The sequence below is a fragment of the Dromiciops gliroides genome, chromosome 3 (genome assembly GCF_019393635.1).
Source record: "Dromiciops gliroides isolate mDroGli1 chromosome 3, mDroGli1.pri, whole genome shotgun sequence".
Taxonomy (NCBI): domain Eukaryota; kingdom Metazoa; phylum Chordata; class Mammalia; order Microbiotheria; family Microbiotheriidae; genus Dromiciops; species Dromiciops gliroides.
The window spans coordinates 352990861-353010385 of record NC_057863.1 but is presented as its reverse complement, the minus strand read 5'-3'; the positions used below and the strand labels follow the sequence as shown (position 1 = coordinate 353010385).

At 39.7% G+C, this 19525-nt stretch overlaps 1 protein-coding gene across 1 annotated transcript in view; it reads left to right on the top strand.

Annotated features, from left to right (window-relative positions):
- Positions 1-12634: 12634 nt before the first annotated feature.
- JHY (junctional cadherin complex regulator) overlaps positions 12635-19525 on the top strand; it is a 114147-nt gene continuing 107256 nt past the window's right edge. The window contains exon 1 of the mRNA XM_043996665.1: positions 12635-13051. Within this exon, the coding sequence (XP_043852600.1) occupies positions 12690-13051 (362 nt within the window). The 5' untranslated portion in view covers positions 12635-12689. The remainder of the gene's footprint in view (positions 13052-19525) is intronic.

Here is a 19525-nt window from a genome sequence, read left to right as displayed (position 1 = left end):
ACTTGGAACTATCTTTCACATGGTTGCTCCTAGTTTTCTATTCTTTACAGAACTGCTTATTACATGTATTGACCATTGCAGAAAATATCTCATTTTTTTCTACAGAGTACATTGGTGTGAGTACATTTTGCATTTTTTCTACACAGTACATAGTACATTGTACATGGACATTGTGTTTAGACATGATTTTTCTGTAATACAAACCAAAACCCACAAAAGAAAAACTGGTAGCCAGCTTTAGTTTAATAAGGGAACCGAGACTAATACTACAAAATGAAAATTGGAGGAGCCATTTTCTCTCTTGCTCTGAATCAATATCGAAATCATTTCATATAAATATCTGTTCTGTTCTTAGTTTTCTAAGGAAGATTTCATATCCTTTTTCAATAATTTATTCTATTCAATAATCTAATCTATTACTATTATTTCAGTCATAAAACTCTTCCTTATGCCTAACTAAAATCCCTTATGATGAATTAAAATTTTCTCTTCCTCAGAGAAAATGGAACTTGGGAACAACTAATGAGAAATCTTCAACTAATAATCCTTCATAGATGTAAATATGATAAACAAGTGATCCCTTAATTTTCTTTCTCTGATACAAATCAAAGCCAAGTTTATTTTAATTTAATTCTTGTTTTCCTCAAATTATAAAAAGCAATATATGCTAAAGTCATGAAGCTCTAGGCATTAACCATACAGTCCACTATTACACTAGAGTATGAAGAAAGAAAATTATACTACCCAACATACTGAGCACACATCATGTTTAGTCTACACACAACTAAGTACCAGATGAAGAAGATGGTTGGAACCGCTGTTCACTAATGGGTCCACTAATTTAAGCCAACAACATAATCTCCTATTACATCTCCTGGTTGAAGTCATGGTAATTTACTATATTTATAATGGCGTTTTGATCTAGATGAAATGTAATTCTATTTTTACAATGCTGCACCTTCTAAGAGAAGGAGCCCTCTCCCTTCCTGAAATGCATTCATGTGCAAATTTGTCATCTGTGGTCATTACTGTAGACCTGTTGATGTATGTTGGTTTTTCCTCCCTCTCTTTGCTCTTTTGCAAACTTGAGGGAACAGAAAAATAAGGCAGTAAAAGCATCCTATACCCCAAATACCTTAAAACCTATTCAAACAAACATGAAAGTCTAATTCTAGGGGTGGCTTATGGGGGGGTGCCAGATGGGCATCCTTAGCAGATGTTCTCTAGGTCTATGAGTATTAGTTTATTAAAAACTGAAAATAAAACAAAATTTCATCCTGAATGAACTCTTAAAATATATACCCCCTCCCAAAGCTGGTCCCTTCAGAAAAAATACTATATTCAACCTCCTCTAACCTAGTTTGGAGAAAGCTACTTGGCTTCATTTATTCAATCCAAATACATGTTCTTTTTTTAAAAAAAATAATCACTCTAGGTTGGCATCAAATCATTAACTTATAAGTTTCAGACATAGTCACCCAATCAGTTCCAAATATACCTAACTATACTATCATCTAGCCCATATCTCTCCACAGGGGTATATTGGGTATTCAGGGAGAACTAGTATCTCTGGTGGGATGACTTACTGAGCTCTTTTCAGGACTGCTTATCTACCTTTGGTGTCCACCTGTCACTCAACTTTTACTTCCAAGTAAGCTCCAAGAAGCTGTAGGACTTGAAGTAGCCACACCCTAGAAAAACTATCTGGGCAGATGGCCTAAATCAGGTTGAAGGCAACTGATGGTCCACGAACCTGTCAGTGAGTTGGGGGAGTGTCTACTCCAAGAATGTGAAAACTTCCTCTGGCAGATGAGAGCAATTTGTTTCAAAGGGCATGAAGGTGGTTGAAGTAGGCACTGTGGAGAACTGAGATCGTGGTCAGACATCAAAGATCCCAAGGTCATCCACTGCATCCCAGGCTGTTGCCAGTTGTCTTGACTTTTATCTTGCCATTAGATTTTTATTACTCTGGAAAAGTGAGGCTGATGACTTTGTGCAACTCTGCCTCACTTAAATCTAATTCATGCACAAATAAAGACATCACCCTGTGATGTCACTGGCCTTTTTCAAAACAAAGGACAAACAACAACAGTCTCTCCATGAGAGATATGGCTGTCAAGTACTTTGCTGAAATCTAAACAATACTATATCTTTAGTATTCCGCTGGTCTACCAACCTAGTAACTTTGTCCAAAAATATAGATCTTCCTTTATAAGAGGTTTGCGATCCAAAATAAAAACCAAACCTCATGATACATTATATACAATGCTTAAAAATCCCAAGGACCAGCCAAAGACAGTTAAGTGGTGCAGTGAATAGAATTCTGGGCCTGGAGACAGGAAGATATGAATGTAGATCCTGCCTCAGATTATTATGAGCTATGTGACCCTGGGGAAGTCACTTAACCTCTGCCTCAGTTTCCTCATATGTAAAATAGGGATAATAATAGCACCTACCTCTCCGGATTGTTGTGAGGATCAAATGAGATAATAATCTCCTAAATGCAATATAGCCCATTCTCTTCCTCTTCACTTCTCCCTCCATTTATTGTACCACTGCAGGATATACCTATATACTGATGTACTAATTCAGTGTCTGGTCAACAACATATCACAGTTATGTCAATAATAAATTTTCAGCCTTTTAATTTTTCCTGTATGGACTATTCACCTGATCTCTACTGAGCAGTCATCAATCTCATTGAGAAGGGGATAGAGGGCAGCTAGGTGGCGCAGTGGATAAAGCACCAGCCCTGGATTCAGGAGGACCTGAGTTCAAATGTGACCTCAGACACTTGACACTTACTAGCTGTGTGACCCTGGGCAAGTCACTTAACCCTCATTTGCCCCTCCCCCCCAAAGAGTTAGTTGTTTGGGGTCAGCTAGATGGCGCAGTGGATAAAGCACTGACCCTGGATTCAGGAGGACCTGAGTTAAAATCTGACCTCAGACACTTGACACTTACTAGCTGTGTGACCTTGGGTAAGTCATTTAACCCTCATTGCCCCACCAAAAAAATAATAATAATAAATAAAAGAGAAGGGGCTAGAGATAGGGACTGGACCAGTGATTTTATTAGTATAGGGCAATCGTGTTAAATTCAAATAGAAATGGGGGCTACTAAGCCATATAAGGATCCCTGCTGGGTATATATTGGCTTAGTTTTAAAATGCCATATTATCTATATTGATTGGGGGGTTTACATTTCATTTTGTTAAATATTATATATTTTTATCTAGCTCTGGCTACACCCTGCAGTATTGCAGGTCCTACTCATAGACTGCATTTAACACATCTGGTATAGGAGACTCTCAGGTAAGGGAACCCCCTCTCCCAATGTAGGTCAGCATCTTCTTTGCAAGTTAAAGTCTTAGAGAGTTGCCTTGAGCAGTGAGAGGCAAGGGAGTGCTTAGTGTCATATACAGACACAGGACTTAAACCAAGGTACTCCTGGCATCAAAGGCAGCTCTCCCTCCACTCTGATATGCTGTCTCTTATTCATTAAGAAGGTCCTGTAATATTCTGGGGCCCTGAGGCAATCAATAGAGTGTCATGCATAAGCAAGAATATCTGTAGGATCTCAACATTTATAGATAATCTCTCTTCCATTTGAATTCTCGACATCATTTTTGTCATGAGAGTGGCAAGCACCTTTTATGACCCTTTCTCTCTCTATTTTATGCTTTAGTTGTTAAAAATGGAGTAGGTTGATTAAATAATTGTTTCACTGAAACCTATTCTTCACCCTTACCACAACTTCCAGGTCTTCCATTCCCCAGGACTCTCCCATGCTCTGGCTTTATTTTCCTTTTTTCCTAGCCTTGACTTTATAGTGATCCAGTTTAGCTATATACTGTGTTCTATATGCAAATCCCCTTCCTCCTTGTCCTACTGCCACCATGACTTATTAATCCCAATTTTGGATTATCTCCACCATCTCTTTTCTCTGATTTTACTCACATGCTGCTTAACAAAGCTGGAGGAAGTCACCATGATAACTAGGTCCACTACAGATTTTTTATTATATATATATTTGGTGAGGCAATTGGGGTTAAGTGACTTGCCCAGAGTCACACAGCTAGTAAGCATCAAGTGTCCGAGGCTGGATCTGAACTCAGGTTCTCCTGAATCCAGGGCTGGTGCTCTATCCACTGTGCCACCTAGCTGCCCCTGTTATTTAATATTAACTGGGTCTTCATTACATCAAGACCATCCTTTTACTCTTCCCTAATTGTCTCTGTATTAAACTTCCCACAACTATTCCAAACCCTTTCTTCTTTCCTCAAGCCTCTTACTAAACTCCCTTCTGCCTCTCTCTCCTTAAAGGACCTTGGCTCATATTTTACTGAGAAAATAGATTATTTACCCTGAACTCCCTGGTTTCCTCTATTCTACATCTCCAATCTTCTCATTTGTTCCACTCTCTGAAAAAAAGATGACCTGGTACTCACCAAGGCCAATCCTTTTATTTATGTCCTTCATTTCTTTCTATTCCATCTCCTGGTAGCTTATCCTTTCAATTAAATGATCTCTCCTCTCTAATTTTCAAACTCTCTCAATATATTGGCGACCTTTACTTTTGTCTACAAACATGCTCTATCCTTGAAAAAATCATTTGACCCCTGTTATTCCCTCAAGCTATTGTCCTATAATCACTCCTCTCTTGAAACCAGTTTTTTTTTGTTTTTCCCCATTTATTTAGAATTTTATTTTTTCCCAAATTACATGTAAAACAATTTTAATGTCGATTTTTAAAACTTTGTGCTCCAAATTCTCTTCCTCCCTCCCTTCCTACCCCCACCCTTAAGAACACAAGCAATTCAATGTAAATTATACATGTGTAGTCATATAAGACATTTCCACATTAGTCAGGTTGTGAAAGAAAAAAGACCAAAAAAAATTAAGAAAAAGGAACTAAAAAATATGCTTCAATCTGTATTCAGACACCATCAGTTCTTTTTCTGGAGATGGACTGCATTTTTCATAAGTCCTTTAGAGTTGTCTTGGATCACCGTATTGCTTGAAAATAGCTAAGTCATTCACAGCTGATCATCTTACAAAATTGCTGTTACTTTATATATAGTACATTTTACTTTGCATCAGCTCATGTGAGTCTTTCCAGGTTTCTCTGATAGTATCCTGCTCATCATTTCTTATAGCACAATAGTGTTCCATCATAACCTCATTCCACAGTTTGTTCAGCCATTCTCCAATTGATAGGCATCTCCTCAATTTCAAATTCAACTTTTTGTTTTTTATCTCTTTTTGGACACTGACTTCATAGTGGTATTACGAGGTCAAAGAGTATGCATAAAACCAGTGTAAAAAAAAAACCTTCTTCCACTTATTCTCTCCCACTTCCCCTCCTTTCCTCTCTTTTCTCAACCCTTTACAATTTGGCTTCCAACAGAAACTGCTCTCCAAAATCACCAGTGATCACTTAATTGACAAATCCAATGACCTCTTCCCAGTTCTCATCTTTTTTAAAAATCTCTCTATAACACTTGACTCTGTTGACTACTTTCTCTCCCCTCTGGATCTTCATGACAGTACTCTCTTCTAGTTCTCTTCCTACTTGTTAGGCAGCTTTTCCAAAATCTCCTTTACTGGATCATTACCCATGCATTGCCCCCTAACTGTGGAGTGCTCCACAAAACTCCATCTTGACCTTCTTTTCTCTTTAAACTGTCTTTCAATGTTCTCATGAGCTCTCATGGGTTCAATTATAATCTCTCTGTAGATGATTCCTGGATCTTTATTTGTAGCCTTAGTCTCTATCCTGGGCTCCAATACCACATCACCAACTGCCTATAAAACATTTCACATTAGATTTCCTATAGGAATCTTAAACTTAACATATCTATAATATTACTTATTATCTTTCTCCCTAAATCTTCTTTTCATCCTTAATTCCCAGTTTGTATTGAGATTACAACAATTTTTCTAGGCAACCAGGTTCACAACCTAAGAGTCATTCTCAACTCTTCACTCACAAACATTCCAGTATCAGATCATTTGCCAAGTCTTGTCAATTTACCTCCACATTTCTCATATCTGTCCCCATCTTCATTCCATTTCAGGACCTCATCACCTCTCATTTGTTTTTTTGGTTTTTTTATTTTATTTTTGAGGCAATTGGGGTTAAGTGACTTGCCCAGGGTCACAAAGCTAGTTAAGTGTTAAGTGTCTGAGGCCGGATTTGAACTCAGGTCCTCCTGAATCCAGGGCCAGTGCTCTATCCACTGCGCCACCTAGCTGCCCCTATCACCTCTCATTTGAACTAGTACACTAGATGACTAATTACTCTTCTCCACACCTTCCAGGAGCTCTCCCTGCTCCCATCTATCCTCCACCAAACTGCCATATTGATATCCCAAAGCAGAGGTATGACCAGGTCACTCCCCTGCTCAAGAAACTCCAGGGGCTCTCTCTTGCCATGATGAGGTTCTATTCTATAAGGAAAAGGAAACATCTTAACTGGTTCTGTTCTCAGAGAAATGCCTTAGAAAAAACAGTACCTGGGAGCCTCAGACAATTTTACCATGAGTGAATGACTTCTGAGTCTTGAAGGAAGGCAGAGAAATCAATAAGGGGGCAAAACATTTCAGAGACATGGGTATGTATGTATACGGCAGGGAATGAGCTAGTAGAGAGGAGGAGACTGAAAAGTGAGAAAAATAATGAGGCAATTTTCCAGGAGAGGAGAAGAGCAGGGGAGATCAAGACTTGGCCATGGCAAAGATAAGGGCCACCGCTTTATGTGAGACAGGAGTGAAGAAGGTAGTGGGGGAAAATGTCCAGATGATGTTATATGAGGAGGAGGCAAGAAATAATTATAATGATCTCGTGTGTGTGTGTGTGTGTGTGTGTGTGTGTGTGTGTGTGTGTGTGTTTGAAGAGGTAAGGTCTTAAACTGAAAGAATGGGGGATAAGAGGTTGTACAGGAGGCCTGAAAAAAATAAGCACTTTGCAATAGCCACTGTTGGAGAGTGGAATATGTAATCAGAGAGGAATGGGATGTTTGTGTTACTGCAATAAGGGTCCAGTTGATAGTTGATAACACAATTGTTAATAGGTCCAGTCAACTCTCTTTCATGATTTCCTAAAGCTCCATTCAGTAGCACCTGAATAGGAGCAAAGGAGGCAGATGGTGATAGTAACCCAGAATTGGGTTTTGGTTAGAGGATAGTGTAGAGTTGAGCAGTTTCATGAAGGATGGTGAGATGGAAAGAAAGGAGACTATAGCCAGTGTAGGGATGTTGACTTGGGAAAGAATCAAGGGATAGAGGGAGTCAAAGCCATGGTGAGGACTGAGAATCCCTGGACCAGCTGTGGCTTACAGCAACATTTGCTTCATGCCCTTTGGAAGACACTGTGGAATGGCAGCCCAATGGTGGAGGGAATACAATCTATGAACTCTACAAAGATAACCATCATTGAAACCTAACAAGGAGTTACACCTAGGGGATAACTTCATAAGGACTCTACAGAGGAAGAAAAGAACTCCCAGCAACCAACAGCTCTGTCATATATGTTCTCATTATCATTTACCAAAAGTTTGAGCCCATTCTTCACAAAGACTTTGTGTGTGTGATGGGGAAAGGAAAGAATATGCTCCCAGGTTTGAGTAAGGGAGAAGATGGTGTTTTGTTTGTTTGTTTTTTGTAACTACCCTCTTTACCTGCTGAAGAAATGCCCTTTCTGAAAAGCTAACTAATCTGGCTGATAATGAGGAACACACCAGTAGAGGTCTATATTCAGCAGTTCATAAAATCCCAGCCCTTCTGGGTTATTCCTGTTATGAGCACCCAGAGGGCAGGGACTATCTTTATGTTTAAGTCCTAAAATCCCACTTTCATAAGAGGTTTTCCCCCTCTCAATTCCAGTGCTCTCCCTCTTTTAATTTTTTCCTATTAATCATATATATGGTGTGTGTATGTATGTATGTATGATGTCGCTTCCATTAGATTGTATGCTCCTTGAAGGCAAAGACTGTTTTTGGCTCTTTTTATATCCCCAAAGCTTAGCACAGTGCCTGGTACATAGTTGGCGCTTAATAAATGTTTATTATCGATTGCATTGCATTTGTATTTCCAGCGTGTAGCACAGTGCTTGGCACATTAAGTAAACCCTTAGTAATTGCTTGTTGACACACTGAGGGTAGCAGTGACTAGCTGCTCTCTGGGACCCAGCTCATCGTTGGGAGTGAGAATTGAGGATAACACCGTTGTGTTATCAAATTTGACCTTCCCCACAACTGCTGCTTTTACTATTTCCAAGGTGGAGAGATGTTGTCCAGGGCCACACAGCTCGTCAAGCGTCTGGGACAGGCTCTCCTGCCCCCAAACCCAGGGTGTTCTATCCACGGGACCCCTTTTTATGAGGTGCATCTCTCCCTCGCTGGTTACTTTCTCTGACCCTTCCGTTCCCTCCTTCTCCAACTCTCCCAAACCCCAAGACGTATTGGGGTGTGCTGGAGCCATCCGGTACCTACTTGGAAGAACCGATTTCGGAGCAAGCATTTACACCTGGGAAACCGGCAAGTGCTACAAATCGGGGCTTGATTTGTTTTCTACAAATGATAATGAATAATGTTAACAAGACAGATTAAAAGTGCGTTGTGTACACATCTCCTCTCCCCGTCCGGAGGACCGATTATCAAACACTGACCAGTATACTCATCACCAGGTACAGGTGTGGTCGAGCAAGTCAAACCACCCCCGTGTACCCGCCCCCAGCAGAGCGAGGGAGAAGGAGCTACCATCTAGGGCCTCAGGGGCGGCCCTTTACCTGGATGTGGCGGTGCGAGGAGCACAAAGGGCTCATGGCCAAGCAATGAGAGCGCTTTCGAATATTGAGCAGCGTCTCAGTTCCGTCTTTTAGCGCCGTCCCGCAGCCTTTCCCTTAATCTCTTATTCCCCTCACTACCCCCTCAGAGAAGCCCCGAATGGTCTCTTCCAGATGCCCCAGCTCGGGGTGGAGGTGAATGGAATCTGTTGTGCTTCGGTCGCTAGGGTAGCGCCAAGGCAACCACACAGCAAGCGGGAGGCTGGGGTGGGGGCCGGCGTCACTCTGATAATGAGGCCGGCGGGGTTAGCCGTGCTCCCGCCGCCTGGACTGGGGGGCGGCGGCGGCGGAGGAGGAGGAGCAGGATGTGGGGGTGCTTCGGTCGTAGCCGCGGAGGAGCACGGGCAGGTGACTGACCGGACGTTGACGGTGCGCTAGTCCTGTCAGGCCAGGGGCATCCGCCGAGTCGGGACGTGTCGGCCGCGGGCGGAAGGGAAGGAGGGCGAGCTGGGGCAGAAGCGTGGAGGGAACGGAGCCCGATGCCGGTCTGGGAGGGCGGAGCGGGGCACCTGTGGAGCTAGAGGAGGAAACACGGAGGGGCTTGTGGGGGCGGGGCCTCGGCCGCGACCAGCATCCCGTACTCTCTGACCTTCCCCCGCCCAATTCCCCAGCTGCCAGCCTAAGAGTGCAGAGCCTGAGCTAACTGGCAGCACCTGCCTTCCCCACAGCGAGCGGGGGCGGCGGGGGTGGGGGGGTGGGAGTCTTCTTTTCCTCCCGCTTTGGGAGGTCCTTCAGTAGAGCTATTGTGTTTTATCAAGTCGGTCAATGAACATTTATTAAGCCCCTACTGTGTGCCAGGCGCAGTACCAAGTTCTGGGGTTACAGGGAAAGGCGAAACCGGTTAATGTAGACCACAAGCACCTGCTATGTGCCAGGCCTTGTGCCAAGCTCCGGATTTACAGGGAAAAGAAAAAAAAACAAGACCTGCCCTAAAGGAGCTCACGGTCGTAATTCTAATGATCAATCAATCAATAAACATTAAGCACCTACCATGTGTCAGGCACATTTGGGGATACAGAAGGAAGCAAAAGACAGTCACTGCCCTTAAGCTTCCAATCTATTGGGGAAGACAACATGCAAACAAATATGTACAAAACATGCTTTATACAAGATAAATATGAAATAACCGAGGGAAAACACTGGAATTAAAAGGAGTTGGGGAAGGCTTACTGTAGAAGGTGGGATTTTATTTGGGACTAAAATCCCAACTGACCAGGGAGGTCATTAGGCAGAGTGGAGAAGGGAGAATGTTGGAGGCATGGAGGACAGTCAAGAAATTTCCAGAGCCCCATGATGGAGTGTCTTATTTATGGAACAGCCTGGAATAATAGCATTTATGTAGTGCTTAAAATTTTTCAAAGCACTTTACAAATCGCCCATTTTATCCTTACAACAACCCTGGGGTAGATACTTATATTATCTTCATTTTACAGATGGAGAAACTCAGGGAGAAAAAAGTTATATAAGTTGCCCAGAGGCACATAGCTAGAAACTGAATAAGATTTGAACTCAGATTTTGCTGCCTCCAGATCTAGAACCATCAGGAGAAAAGGCACTACTAGCATAAGTCTTCTTATAGAAAGTAGAATTTTATCTGGGACTTCAAGAAAGTAATTTTGCCATGCACATAAACTCCCTGATGCATTCACAGAACACCCCAGTGTAAAGGGGGCTTTGTAGAGCTTCCTCATTTTACAGAGGAGGAAATGGGCCCCAAGAGATGAAAAGTCTTGCCCAAGATGACACAGTTAATTGGACCTGGGACTTGAATACTTGTTCCCCCTGAAAATGGACAAGAATTGTAGTGTTCATACTCCCAAAGGTAGAAGGGATTTCTCTGAGTATCTAGAAACCTATAATCTAAGTTCTTACTTGCAGATATCTCTAGAAAAACAATTGTCCCTCTTTTATCATAAAGAGAAAGGTATTCTAGCTTTAGTTATTGGCAGTTTTTCAACTAACCATCCCCCATTCTCCATAGAATAAAAACAGAATGAGATTAGTTAACCAGAGTTGCATTCACTAAGCTGCCCTTAAAACTGTCTCACAATTTACTCTAGATTTCTGTGTTTGCTTTTTTAGCGTTAGGCTTTTGTTAAAAGCAGCCCTCTGCTAGGGGCAGCTAGGTGTCACAGTGGATAGAGCACGGGCCCTGGAGTCAGGAATACCTGAGTTCAAATCCATCCTCAGACACTTAACACTTACCAGCTATGTGACTGTAGGCAAGTCATTTAACCCCAATTGCCTCACCCCCTCCAAAAAAGTAGCCTTCTGCTGAAGATCCATTTTTTGTAGTTCATGACTTTGCCCTGCCAAAGAATATTCATATGTAAACACTAAAGTAATTTAGTCTAGTATTGAAGTTTTACTTCTTTTCTCACCTGCTTATTCTTTCCAGACCTCTAAAGAAATAAGAGAAATCAAAAGGATCTAAATTCTTATATCACTGAGAAAAGGGACATAATGAAACTTTTAGCTGTAAAATACTCATTATTCAGACCTCCAAATATACTGGCCTTAACCATTTAAAAATTACTGCCAAAAGATTTGCTAGAGTTTATTTTCCATTTTTTGATGAAACCACTTATCATTTGCTGTGTTTTATTTTTTCAAAAACAGCAACGGGATAATATGCTTATTAGTAGTGAAATAAAAATTGTTATGGAATCTAGCTATTATAATCTATTTTCATGAGATTTTGATCCTGGAAACTTTATTCTGTAAATGATAGATGCTGCTAAGAACCACTATTAGCAATGTAAGATAAGCATTGCTTTTGGCCTCTTATGTTTGTCACAGTTCTTTTCCCCTAAGGAGTTCATGGTGTTCCTTGGAAACATTAACAACAGTCAACATTAACTCTCACAATTACCTGTGAGATAAGTAAAGCTGCAGTTATTTGATTAAAAGTCATGATTAGCTAAAAAGAATAACAGCAAAAGCCATTCAGTAATTGCTAATAGTAAAGATGGCTATAGTCATCAAACCTGTAGAAAATTTGTAAAGATGCCAGGAGAGTAAAGTAAAGAGATCACAAAAGAGTGGATTTCTGAAAAGGAAGAAAGGAACTCTAGGTCACAATGAATAAATGCATTTTCCTTTCCCCCTACAGGGACTCCAACTTATCTTTATGTTATACTTCTGGGATAGGAAGGGATCTCATATTAGACTCATATTACAACTTGGCCATAAAAAGGATAAGTAATTTGCTCCAAATCACTCAGCCAGTCAAGGTAAGGCCAGGAATAGAACAGGCTTCTTATTCAGAATTCCAGCTCTCAGAGTATAGTGTCTCTCCTTCCCTCCCTGAAGCATTGACCTTGTACCTGTTCTGCTTTAACAAATGATGACCTAGTACTCCATACATGAATATAAATGAACATGACTCATTTGAATTGTCCAGGTTGTTTGAAATGAATTCATCAAAGTGCTGTCCATAATTAACCATTTGGCTTTGTCCTGGCTTATTTATAACAAACCATTTGGAAGCTGAAAATGGGAATCTGCCTCCAAACAGCAATTTGGTGCCTTCTATAAATTGCACTCAGTTACTAAGGTTGCTTATTAGCTTCACATAAGGATGTTTCTGTGGAGAGAAAAACCATAAATGTCTAAGTATAGACCTTCTCCTCTCCCTTGAGGAAAAAAAGAAAAATATGAAAGCCTGTAAGTAATTCAGTGCAGTTGTTTTAGTAATTCATTTTAATTTTTGTGTTAATAATTTTCAGTAGACATAGAAAATAAAATAAGCATTATCTTCTTTTTCAGGTAGTGCTATTATGAACTTCAAATTTACATATACAACTAACTCTTCAGATCAGCAGATCTTCACACTTTCGCAACATGAATAACATTAAACTAGTTCCAAAATTCTCCATTCACCCCCCTGTCCATCATACCAACTTAAAAGTCAGATCCAGTGAACCACCTTTAAACAAAGATTTACATCAGATTTTCCAGGACTCTCTTGAATCTGACTCAGAAATCCCCATCCAAGAAATAAAATTCCAGTCTGATCTTCAAAAACAGAACCAAGACCATGAATCCCTAATGAAGGAAGTTTTTGAGGAAATGGAGCCTGATAGCTTAGAAGAAGAAAGTCCACAATTTCAAAATCTGAATGAATCAGAAGAGGCCAGTAATGAAATAGTTAAGCTGTCCAGGGAGAAGCATCCCCATCCTCAGGTCCCTGATGAGAACAAAAGGTATGTTATATAAATCAATAGTGGGTTCTGAAGTTGCTATTTCAAAATCACTGGTATAGTTTCAAGAGGAAAGAAGCAAGGGTTGATTTTAAAATGAGACATCTTTGAGTAGCCAGTTGAGGGAAGCTTGTAGCTACTTTTTTTCTCTCCATTTTCAGTGAACCTACAGAAGAAAAAAAGACAATTAATATTAATTTTACAACCTTTTTACTTCCTTGTGGCAAATCAGTCCCTGAGACCTCAACTAGATTGTTGGGTTTATTAGTTTTAAGTTTTCTATCAATCAAGTACTTATTAGGTGCCTGCTTTATAACCAACACTATGGGTAGGAGCTGTGAAGTACAAAAGAAGTATAATACATCATGGCTACCTTCAAGAAATGTATGGGTCTGGTTATGGGGAACAAGATTGTTACATGTGAAATTTAGTAGGTAAAATAGTGTAGAATTTGGTGCAAGAGAAATTCAGAAAAGAGAGAAAAAATGAGGACAGGGCCAGAGAAAAGCTTTTATAGAAGAAAATTCAACAAACGTTAAGCATCTACTATGTGACAGGAACTCTGCTACTTTCTGGGAATACAAACACAAAAATAATGCAATGTATTCTCCCAATGACCTTCCCTTCTGCTGGTAAAGGAAACACTATACATATATATACATTATATACATAATGTATGTATGTGTGTGTGTGTATATATATATATATATATATATATATATACACACACACATATGAGAGAGAGAAGGCAACTTAAAGAGGGAAAGAACATATGGGAAGGCTTAGGTGGCGGAGGGATGGTGGTGGTAGTGGCTGTTTTTTTTTTTAAGTTTTTATTAAAGATTTTAACAGGAGATCACCATTCCAAGTGTCATAGAACCCTTTTTATATATTGGAAACTGTCTTAGGCTTAGTTGGCTGGCCTGGTTTCCTCCGCTTTGTTTGTAGATGGATCTTGAGCTTGGTTGTGAAGAAAGTCAAAGAACATTTACTCTGTGGGGAGGAGGACATTAATTAAAACATGGAGACAATTTAGCATGGCATGTGTGGGACACAGTGAAGAGAGTTTCTTGATAGATGCGAGGGGTTTTATTGGATGTGAAATAAGGTTGAATAGAAACAATGGATGCAAAATCATAGAATCATAGCTCCAGAGATTGAAGGGACTTCAAAGGTCATCTGGTCCAACTCCTTAATTTTACAGATGAGAAAACTGTGGCCCAGGGAAGGTTAAGTGATTTGTCCAGGCTCACGCAGGTAGTACCAGAGATGGGGTTTGAATATGATTCCTCTGATTTTAGAGACAGTGCTCTTTTTACTTTAGACTGCACTGCCTCCTTTCTTAGAGTTGAAAGGGACCTTAGAAATCATCTAGTCTAGCCTCTATATGTGAAATAGGAATCAGCTCTACAACATTTCCAACAAGTATTCATTAAGCTCCACTAGTAGAAAACTTACTACTTCATGAAATAGCCTATTTCATTTTTGGGTAGCCTGTCGTTAGAGAAGTTTTTTTTTTATTATGAACTAATATTTACCTTTTTCAGGGCTCAGTTCTGGACCCTCTTCTCCTCTTATATTATTTTACTTGGTTATCATACCAACTCATGTGATTTTTAAGGGGCTAAAATTCTAGCTAGTCTGTCTAAAATATCTAATGAGTGGTTGCCAATAAATTATAAGCTTTAGCAAGAGTTAGACTTTTAAGCATTTATTAAGGAGAATAAGAATTTGGTGAAGAGAGAGAGAAAGACAGCTGAATCTAGGCCTATCTCAGGGAGCCAATGTCTTCAGCTCCTCTCCCCCCTGAGGTCCTCCAGAAAGAGAGCGATAGAGCAAGCCTCGCCTCTTTTATAGACAGTACCCACAAGCAAACGTCACTCCCTGACGCCAAGGAAAACCGCATGGCTTGCCCTCAGATGCCTTCTCCTCATGGTGGAGCTTTCCTACAGTAGCTCTCCAGCAGGTGGCGTCATTCCAGTCATTACAGGTTTCAATTATCATCTTTTTGCTCATGATTCTCAGATCTACTTATCCAGTCCTAACCTCTTTCCTGACTTCCAGACGAGTCCATCTGTCTACTAGACATCTCAAATTGTATGATCTCTAGACATTTTAAATTTAGTATGTGCAAAACTGAAGTTAGTATCTCCCCCCCAAAAAAACCCCAACATTTTCCCTCTTGTTAACTGCCCTATTATTGTTGAGCGTACCACCATTCTTCTATTCTTCCTGGCTTACAACCTAGGTGCCATCCTTAACCACTCTGTCTCTCACCTCATCTCTCCATATCCAATCATTTGCCAAGACCTGTTGATTTCATAACATCTCTCTCATAAGCCTCCTTCTCTCTGACCTTGCCACCATACTGGTGCAAGCCCTCATTACCTTATGTCTGGACTATTGTAATAGCATGCCAATTGGTCTCCCAGCCATAAAACTGTCACCCACCTTTTCAGTAAACTGCAATGACTCTCTTTCACCTCCAGGATCAAATATAAAATCTTCTATTTGGCATTCAAAGTCAAGTAACCTGCTCCCCCTACCTTTCTTTAATCTTATGTTCTCCCCCCCCCAAAAGTCTCTGTGATCCAATAACACCGTTCTCTTTGCTGTTTCTCAAACAAAATATTCCATCTCCTAACTCTGAGCATTTTCACTGGCTATCTCCCATCCCTAAAATGCTCTCTCCCTCCTCATTTCTACCTCTCGGGTTACTTTAAGACCTAGCTAAAATCCACCTTTTTACAGGAAACCTTTAATAGTCCTATATTTATCTAGTATCTCCCTCTGTTGATTATCTCCAATTTATTCTGTTTTTTATAATAAACATTTTTATTTAAAGTTTTGAGTTCCAAATGCTATCACTGCTTCCCTCCCTCCCTCCCCTCCACCCTACCTGAGACAGTAAGTAGTCAGATATAGGTTATATGCAATTATGTAAAACATTACCATATCAGTCATTTTGTATAAGAAAACTCAAATAAAAGAAATAAAGTGAAAAGTAGCATGCTTCAGTCTATGTTCAATCAATTCTTTCTTTGGAAGTGGATAGTATGCTTCATTATTCCTTTGGGATTGTCTTGAATTATTGTATTGCTGAGAATAGTTAAGTCATTTATAGTTGTCATAGTTAAGTCAGTCATTCATCAAAAAATATTGCTGTCAAAGGACCCACATGTACAAAAATATTTATAGCTGCTCTTTTTATGGTATCAAGGAATTTGAAATTGAGGGGATGCCCATCAATTGAGGAATGACTGAACAAGTTGTGGTATATGAATGTAATGGAATACTATTGTGCTGTAAGAAATGATGAGCAGACAGATTTCAGAGAAACCTGGAAGGACTTACATGAACTGATACTGAGTGAAATGAGCAGAAACAGGAGAACATTGTACACAGTATCAACAACATTGTATGTTGATCAACTGTGATAGACTTGATTCCAAGATAGTTCCAAAGGATTCATGATGGAAAATGCAATCCAAATCCAGAAAAAAATAACTGTGGAATCTAGATGCAGATTGAACCATACTATCTCTACTTTTTTGTTTTTCTTTTTTGAGGTTTTTCCCTTTTGTTCTGATTCTTCTTTCACAGCATGACTAATGGAGAAATAGATTTAATGTGATTGTGCATATATAACTTATATCAGATTGCTTGCTGTCTTGGGGAGGGGGAGGAAGGGAGAAAAATTTGGAATTAGAAATCGTATAAAAACAAATGTTGAAAACTATCTCTACATGAAACTGGAAAATAATAAAATACTTTTATGATTAAAAATAAAATAAAATCCCCCCCCAAAATTGCTGTCACTGTGCACAGCATTCTCCTGGTTCTGCTCATTTCACTATACATCAGTTCATACAAGTCTTTCCAGGCCTTTCTGAAATCATCCTGTTTGTCATTTCTTGGCACAATAATATTCCATTACAATCATATGCCACAGTTTGTTCTATTACCAATTGATCAGCATTCCTTTGATTTCCAATTCTTAGCCACAACAAAAGAGCTGTTATAACTATTTTTGTACAAATTGGTCTTTTTCTCTTTTGAGGAATGTCTTTGGGATATAAACCTAGAAGTGGTATTGCTGGATCAAAGGGTATGCACAGTTGTATAGCCCTTTGGGCATAGTTCCAAATTGCTCTCCAGAATAGTTGGATCCTTTCACAACTCCACCAACAGTGGATTAGCATCCCAGTTTTCCCACATCACCTCCAACATCCAACATTTTCCATTTTTGTTTGCCACTCTGATAGGTGTGTGGTGATACCTCAGAGTTGTTTTAATTTGCATTTTTCTGATCAATAGTGATGTGTAGAGCATTTTTTCATATGACTATAGATAGCTGATGGGCCTTCAAGCTCGGGAGGAAGAAAAACGAATGAGACACAGGAACTGACGGGCAACAGAGAGTGCAGTTTTCCAATGTCCTCATTGCCACAGGAGCTGCAGCTCCTGTATCGGACTGCACAGCCACACTGTGGCCTGTGGCTCTTCAAGGCGCTGATCCATGGTCATCGGCAACTGGTAGAAGCCTGTTATAGATAGCTTTAATTTATTTATCTTAAACTGCCTGTTTATATCTTTTGGCCATTTCTCAATTGGGGAATGACTTGTATTTTTATAAATTTGACTCAGTTCTCTACATATTTGAGAAATGAAGCCTTTATCAGTGATATGTGTTACAATACATTCTTGCCCAGTTTTTTGTTCTCCTTTTTTATTTTGGTTGCATTGGTTTTGTTTATGCAAAAGCTTTTTAATTTTATATAATCAAAATCATCTGGTTTACATTTTGTAATGCTCTCTATATTTTCTTTGGTCTTAAATTCTTCCCGTGTCCATAAATCTGACCAATAAACTATTCCATGCTCTTAATTTGCTTATGGTATCACCCTTTATGTGTAAATCATGTACCCATTTTTTTTTGGTGAGCCAATTGGGGTTAAGTGACTTGCCCAGGCAAGAGTTAAGTGTCTGAGGGCTAATTTGAACTCAGGTCCTCCTGACTCCAGAGCTGGTGCTCTATCCACTGTGCCACCTAGCTGCCCCTCATGTACCCATTTTGACCTTATTTTAGTATATGGTGTGAGATGTTGGTCTTCCCTACTGTTTTCCAGTTTTCCAAGCAATTTTTGTAAAATAATGAGTTTTTGTTTCGAAACCTTAGCTCTTTGGGTTTATCATATACTAGATTACTATAGTCATTTATTATAGTGCAGTTCATGTCTATTCTATTCCACTGATCCACCTCTTTATTTCTCGGCCAGTACAAGATTGTTTTGATGATTACTCTTTTATAATACAGTTTGAGATCTGGTACTGCTAGACCACCTTCTTTCACATTTCTTTTCAACTCTTGTATTTATCCTTAAGTACCCTTGCGTCCATCTTTTGCATGTCTTTTTAAAAGCTGAGTTCATTAGAGAGCTTTCTTTGTAACCACAGTAGTTTCTTTAGATGTTCCCTCTCTTTAAAAAGTTATTCATAGTAATGTATTCAGAATTGTTTTCTTGAGAATCTTTCCAGTCCATTTTAAAGGGCATACTTTTTATAGTCTCAAGCCATGGGGTCATGCTTATCGTTTCACTTAACTTTGTGATATCTGCTATCCCAGAGTTTATGGTGCAACAACAGCAATATTTATTAAGAACGTACTCTCATAGTACTGTCTTATAGGGAAGAAACAAAACTTAACTAAGACAGAGCCTCTGTTCTCAAACTATACAGTCTGGTAATAAGAGGATAAAACAAAATGATATAACAAATGTATTCAAGAGTTGTAGAAAAAAAAAAGTATTAATGTTTGACCTAAAGAGGAAGGTGTTGTTAGTAGGAAATGACTCAAGGAAGACTTCTTGGAGTAGATGGTGATTAAGTTGGGTTTTAAAGGATGAGTAGAGATTCAGTGAGTTATGGGTTATAATATGAATGAAAGCATGGGATTAGGAAAGTGAGGTTTGTGTTATAGGTGAAAGGACAATCCATTTGGCTGGAACTTGGAGTGTGTAGAAGGGAGTATTATAATATGAGATTTTAAAGGCAGGTGATTCAGGATTGTTGTTGTTTGTCCTTCATTCTCAAAGAGGACCTTGACAGCTAGTGATTCTATGACTTTAAGTGAATTGGATTTAAGTAAGGGAGGGCTGTACTAGATCACCAACCTCACTTTTTCAGAATCATCTGGGTTCAGTGGCAAGACATAGGTCAGGATGACTGGAGATGGCCCCCAATGTTTAAGGCAATTGAGGTTGAGTGATTTGCCCAGGGCCACACAGCAAGTAAATGGCTGAGGTGAGATTTGAACTCAGGTCCTCTCAACTTCAGGGCCACTGCTCTATTCATTGAGCCACCCAGCTGCCCTGATTTGGGATTATAGAGAGCTTTGAATGCCAACTTTACTCAGGAGGCAATAGGGAGTCTAGGAATCACTAAATATTTTTGAGAATTGGAGTTTTATAAACAGAT